The 6,119-nt window shown below is 59.7% G+C and overlaps 1 protein-coding gene across 1 annotated transcript in view; it reads right to left on the bottom strand.

The window, feature by feature from the left end:
* Window positions 1–319: 319 nt before the first annotated feature.
* The window catches only part of NPTXR (neuronal pentraxin receptor), an 11,211-nt gene continuing 5,411 nt past the window's right edge, over window positions 320–6,119 (bottom strand). The window contains exons 2-5 of the mRNA XM_085323496.1: window positions 2,605–2,827; window positions 2,166–2,410; window positions 1,330–1,509; window positions 320–943 (exon numbers count right to left, since the gene is read on the bottom strand). Coding sequence (XP_085179622.1) covers window positions 719–943; window positions 1,330–1,509; window positions 2,166–2,410; window positions 2,605–2,827 — 873 coding nt within the window. The 3' untranslated portion in view covers window positions 320–718. The remainder of the gene's footprint in view (window positions 944–1,329; window positions 1,510–2,165; window positions 2,411–2,604; window positions 2,828–6,119) is intronic.

Here is a 6,119-nt window from a genome sequence, read left to right as displayed (position 1 = left end):
ACCAAACCTCGCCTTGGGTCCCCATCCTCAAAACCTCCCTTCCCGCTTCAGCGCCTGCTGCAAGCCCCACCGGCTCCCCGCGGCCGCCGAAGGGGCAGATACACCCTGCAGTTTCACTGCCATGAAATAACCCAGCGCGAGGGGACACRGAGCTGCCTAGGTGCCTCCAACACCGGTATGGTTACACCAACCCCCCACCCCGGGTGCTGACAGTCCCCAGGGCCGTGCCGCCCTCAGCAGCGCGTGGTTTGGGGACAGGTGATGCCTGGGGCTGGGGGTGCGCCAGGGCTGCCGAGCCGGGGAGCCCGGCCGCCCTGGGGCATGCTGCAGCGCGCAGGTAGGGCAAGGTCCTCTCGAGGCAGAAACGGGGTGATTCGAGGCCTCGGAGCAGGCCGGCCRGCAGTGAGCGAGAGGCTGCGCCGGGGGGTCGCCATCCCAGCGCGCTGGTGTCCTCTGCCAGCCCCTGTGGGGCTGCGGGCGCGGGGGCCAAGCCTGGCTCCTCCCTAAGCCCGGCCGGGGGTCCCCGCGCTCCCCGGGAGGCCGCGGCGGCACGGGGACAGCGCCGTCGTGGCGTTGAGGCCAGGCGGGTTCGGAGCCTGGGGGCCGTCGGTGCGGGAGGGGAAGGGGCCTCCTGCCACCCCCTTCCTCGGCGGCCGGGAGGATGGGGAGGGGGTCGCTGCTGTGCTCCTTCCCGTGGGTGGAGGGGGCGAGGGGCYGCTCACGCCTTCCTCCTCTCCTCGCACACCGTGAAGCTCGCCTTGCCGGCGCCCCCGAAGACCTCCACTGCCTGGTCATCCCACTGGATCACGTTGCCTTGCAGGTGGGAGGTGCAGTTGGCCATGGCGAGGATCTCCGCCGGTGCCAGCATGTGGTCCCAGACACCGAACTGCGCGATCTCCCCCACAAAGGCCTGTGTGGCATCAAACCGGCCGCCCAGCGTGTCCTGGAGGGCAGAGGATGGAGGAGGAGAGAGGAGATGGAGACAGGGAAAGAAGCAGTTTGGGTAGGAGAAGAGAGAAGCAAGGAGGGGAGCAGACAGGCAGATGGGGCAGAGAGAGGAGGAGAGGGATGAGGGGGAAGAGGGAGCACGATGAGCGCACATGGCCCATCTGCAGGATGGGCTAGTGGCCAAGAGAGCCCCTCGCCCAAGCACGGAGGTGGCTGCCCTTGCATGGCAGGAGCTCTTGCCCATGGCGGGAGCTCTTGCCCCCAAACCTCAGCCTCACTTGGAGACTCTCACATGAGGCTCGCAACCCCAGAGTGTCCTGGGGCTCCTGGCCCCCTGGGCCTGCCCTAGAAACTGTGTTGAAGGGCCAGCATGGCACGTACCTGCTCCTGGCCAAGGATTATCACCCCCTGGGGCTTGATGGCATGCCAGGAGGCCAGGTTCTCGCCAGCGCCCCGCTGCTCGCCGTCCTGGTAGGCCRCCCATTTGCCATCCCGGGTGGTCCACGCCACGCAGATGTGGTGCCAGGCCTTGTCCTTCAGTCTCAGTGGCAGCTGGGCAACCTGCAAGCGAAAAGGCCGGAGCCTGGCACTTGGGCACCCCTTGCAGGGGAGGCCGTCAGGCATGGCCGCTACCGCAGCACCTCAAAGCCTAATGACACCCAGAGTTGCTGCTTCTCCCTCTCAACCACCCCTGCTTCAGGCTATCTTCCCCATGCTGCTGCTCCTCCCCATCTCCAACCCTCTGTTCCTTCCTCCCAGCTCTTCCTCACACTCCTTCATGCAGGTTCCAGCACTGCCACAGCTAYTTCTGGGGCCCACGGCAGTGCAAAGAGCAGGGCCAGACGTGCTGCTGCCTTGTGGGCTAGATTGYTGCTTGTTGGCCACTTCACAGGACCATGTGCTGGCTCTCATCCCACCRCACACAGAAGGAATTCAAGGTGGTCTACCCACCTGAGCTGTGAGAAGTTTCTTGCTACGCAGAAGAACAAAAACAGACTGTAGACTGTTACCACAGGGCAGCTGAGGTGTGGTAACTCGAGGTGAGATGAATTAGCCCAGCTATATCTGAGGGACACCCCCCCTCCCCCCTGAAGCACCCGTTCCTCTCTGGGTTGCTTGTGACAAAGCCCAGGCCTGGAAARGCTGTTGAGACCAAGGAGAGAAAGGAAGGAGCTTCATGCCTCTTCCTTTGCCCTCAGTGCCCTGGCTCTGCTGACCTTGTCGTTGATGAGCAGCTCCAGGGGGTTGGTGCCCCACTCCAGCAGCACAATCTCGTTGGCCTGCCCTGGGACGGAGTAGGAGAAGGGGGTGCCGAGCCCACCCGAGGCCTTGGACTTCAGCCACATGCAGATGGTGAAGGCATAGAGCTCTGGCAGAGTCTTCTTCATGCGGGCATACATGTAGTTGTTCTGCACGGGTATGGTCACCTTGAAGGCATCGGGAGGGCTGTAGCTTGGTGGCCCTGTAAGCCAAGCAGGGGGAGAAGGGAGGTCAGTGAATGCCCACTGTCGGGGGTCAGAGTGGTCAAAAGGGGCTGCTCCTGCAGCCATGCACCTTCAGGAGGGGCCCAAGGGCTGATAGTGAGCCCTGCGAGCCATCTGAGAGGGCAGGGTGGGCACATGGGTCCCAGGAAATGGGCCCCGCTGCAGGACTCACCATGCTCCAGCTCAGCGACCCGGTTCTGGAGGGAGTTCAGCTCCTTCTCGATGTCATGCTGCTGCTGGCTGCGGTCGCTGTTGGCCGCCTGGCGCTCCTTCTGCAGTGTCAGGATCTTGGAGAGGAGCTGCTCCTCCAGCTGCTCCATCTTGGTGTGGAGTGCGTCTCGGGTCAGCGCCGGGGAGGTGGGTGCYGTAGCATTCGTTCGGGCTGGCAGCTCTTGCTGCACTCAGGGCAGCGGCAGGTGGACGGCAAGAGGAGGAAAGGAAGAAAAAGAATTCAGCATAATATTTCTGGAAAGGCGTAAAAAAAGAGAAATTTCCAGGCAGCAATGCTGCAGAGAGAGCTGGGACCAAAACTCTGGAGCCACCCACATCAGCAGGAGAGYTTTCTCTGAGAGCCTCTCCCCTTTAAGCTTCCCCATTAATTTCATTGCAGCCTTTTCCTACAAAATGAAGCTGGCCACCTGGATACTTTTAATGACTTTCACTKCTTCAGAGACAGAGCAAGGATGGGAAACACGAGTGCAGGTCTTCCCTTAGGTGAAACCTAGCCCATATGTCTCCCTTGGTCAATCCAAAACTTGTTTTAGGAGCYGGGTGAGGATGCTCCCAGCCATTACTGCATTGTACAAAGATCCCAGTCCTCAGCCACTAGCTTGCTGGGAGACCTCATCCTGGCTGGCAGAAAGCAGGGCTTTTAGAAAAGCAGGGGAGCAGGTGGCCCTTTGCAGCCCTGCAGCAAAGCACGTGCATATGTGCTGACCCGCTGCAGCRGAGCTTGCAGAAGGCTGTGGAAAGCCCCAGTCCACGCCGGCCCGGCTCTCCCCGTTCTCATGGTAGGTGCTGCCACATCCTTGTGCAGGCTCCTCTGCCACCTGGACCCCACGTGCACCGGTGCAGCTCCCAGATGTGTCCTGCAGTGGGGCCTGCAGCCCTAGCAGAACCCCATCAGGCAGCATGGTGGCCTAGGGGAGTGCAGGAAGAGCTGGGGCGGCCAGCCAACCCCCCGCCGGCGTGCCGGGCSGGCTGGTGGGCTGGTTGGCGTGCCGGCAGCTGGTGCTGCAGGTGGCCGCCTCCTACGCTCCTGGCTCCCAGGCGTTCCTCTGGAAATAGCAGTCCTCCCTCCTTCTCTGTGCCTGGGTCACGATGCTCCCAGCCTCCCCAGCGCTGGGCAGAGGAGGGAGTCTTGCCTCGGGGTATTGGCATAACCAGGGAGTCTCCTGCCAAGCTGCCTCCTTTATAAGCCAGTGTCTCCAAAAGGGAGGAGAAACCACCACAGCTCTGCRTAGTAAGGGAAGTTTTGGTGTCTGTTCCAGCACAACCTCCTCCTTGTTCCCCGATGTGGCCTTGCTGGTGTTGCCAGTAGGACAAGAGGTGATGCCATTCCTGCTATCAGGACAAGTGTGCATCCCCTCCGACTGTGAAAGGAGGCAAAATTTCCCCTGAAGGTCTCAGCTCCTGAGCAAGAAAGAGGGAAGAATTGCCTTCTCCAGGCTGTATCTAGGATCACCGACCACACAAAACAGATGTGCTCTGCTTCTCACCCCACACAGAGCCTCAGGGCCCATGAATGTGCTGGGCCCTGTTTTCTTCTTCTCATAGGATTGCCTCTGAAGAAGGTGTCTCYCCTGGGCGGCCATGGGAAGCTCAGTAGAACCTCCCAAGTGGTGCAGGGTGGGGTGTAAAGGAACAGGGCAGCTTTGCCACTGCAGCTGTGGCCTCAGAGCTGGCCTGAGAGAGCATCACATGCACTTGCGGTTCCTGGCTGCTTGCTGCTGAGGTAATTACTTGTCAAGATGGTATTCGGGAGAAGAACCACCTTGGAGAAAGGATGATACTGCCCTAAGTGGCTGTAATACTGCCAGTGCCCCTCTTGCAATACGAGCACCATCTGTAGGGGTCAACCAGAAGAGCCCTGGTGCCTCTAAGTACATCCATGAACCATGATCAAACTCCTGCAAGTTCTGCAAGTTCTTACTACCATGCCCAGCTGGGACAAAYAAGCCCACTCTGGGTATCTGCTCACAACACAAGCTGTGGGAGGCCTTCTTCAAACAGCTCTCTGCCCATCCTTGGCTGGCCAACTTGTTCCTCAGCTCCCTAATCTGAACCGCACTCACGCAAGGCTGCTTTGCGTGGTGATTGCCTCCTTCACATTAAATGGAGGTGAGCTGCTGGCAGCGAGGGGGCAGTCRCTGAGCATCCCAGCTCTCCTCCCCGCTGGGGTGGAGGAATCTCTTGGGGAGCTGAGACTGCATTTGCTGTCACGTTTCTCCACTGAACTTATGCAGAGAAGTTATACTGTGCCCCTCCGCAAATCAACTCAATGTGACAAGTCCTGCCTTCTACCATGGGCCTGGTCCAAAGTGTTTCCAGCTTTTTATTTTTCTTCTCCATACCTCTTTTTCCAGAATGGACAAGACCTGATGTTAATGTATACAAAATACAAGGAGGGAAAAACCCTAATGCACCTCCAAAGCTTTTCTATTCGTCATAAACAACAAAGGGGAGAGAAGGCAAGCCAGAGTCAAGGAAGATTTCAAGTATTTCCAAATTGCTGCCAGGAAGGGCACAAAGAAGGCTCCCAACACCCTCTGAGCTCTACTGGGGTTTGTTGAGAAATAGCTTGGGGGTTCATTTTGTGGCACCTTTTAGAGGCCTCACAGTGTCCACAGCCACCTGTTCCCTCCCACCACAGGGTCTCCCCCTTAGCTCCATCCCTAGAGATTTTTGCTCGTGGCCACGCACGGAGAGCAAACCAGCACCCCCCTCCCAACACACACACACACACACACACACTTGCTTGGGCAGTGATGGAGCCAGACGTCGCCTGGCATCCGGGCACGTGTCCTGCTCGCACAGGACCTGCAGCGGAGCGCCTGTCCTCCCGGAGGAAAGCCAGGGCACGAGGCCACACGCGGCCACTGCGAAGGAGGCCAGCAGGGGGGAAAAGTGCCGGGGGAGGAAGGGCTGAAGGATCCTGACGGATCGGAACCGGCCAGGAATACAGCAAGGCTGGGAATTAGACGGCGGCTGCCAAGAGAAGCAGGAGGATCTGGAAAAGCCTCCCAGAGGGAACCGCGAGGGCAAAGCCTTAGCTGCTTGTAAAACCGAGCGTCACAAGTTTATGAAAGAGGCTGTATGGCCTGAAGCAGCCAGCAAGAAGATCCAGGCACTCAGGGGACTCCTCCTCCACCTGCCGTTGCGAGTTATGTCAATACTCATCCTCCCAGTTAAAAAAATAAAATAAAAAAAATAGACAGACGYGTCTCTCCTAAGGGTCTCCGTCTCATCTCCCTGCCCGTGGATCCCACGGCGCATCCCGCCCCGGGGACACGCGGGAGCAGAGCCGTGCCAGCTCGCCCGCGGGACGGCCGAGCGGCGCCGTCGAGGCGGCTCTGCGGGGCGCGCGGGAACGGCCGGCCTCTGTCGCTCGGCTTTCGCGAGCGGCTCCTCCTCAGCAAGCAGGAATCGTCACGAAGAACGAAACGTCTTTCAGGAGGGGAGAGAAAA

The sequence above is a fragment of the Rhea americana genome, unplaced genomic scaffold (genome assembly GCF_003343005.1).
Source record: "Rhea americana isolate MKP2758 unplaced genomic scaffold, rheAme1 scaffold_85, whole genome shotgun sequence".
Taxonomy (NCBI): domain Eukaryota; kingdom Metazoa; phylum Chordata; class Aves; order Rheiformes; family Rheidae; genus Rhea; species Rhea americana.
This window is presented reverse-complemented; position numbering and strand designations above follow the sequence as displayed.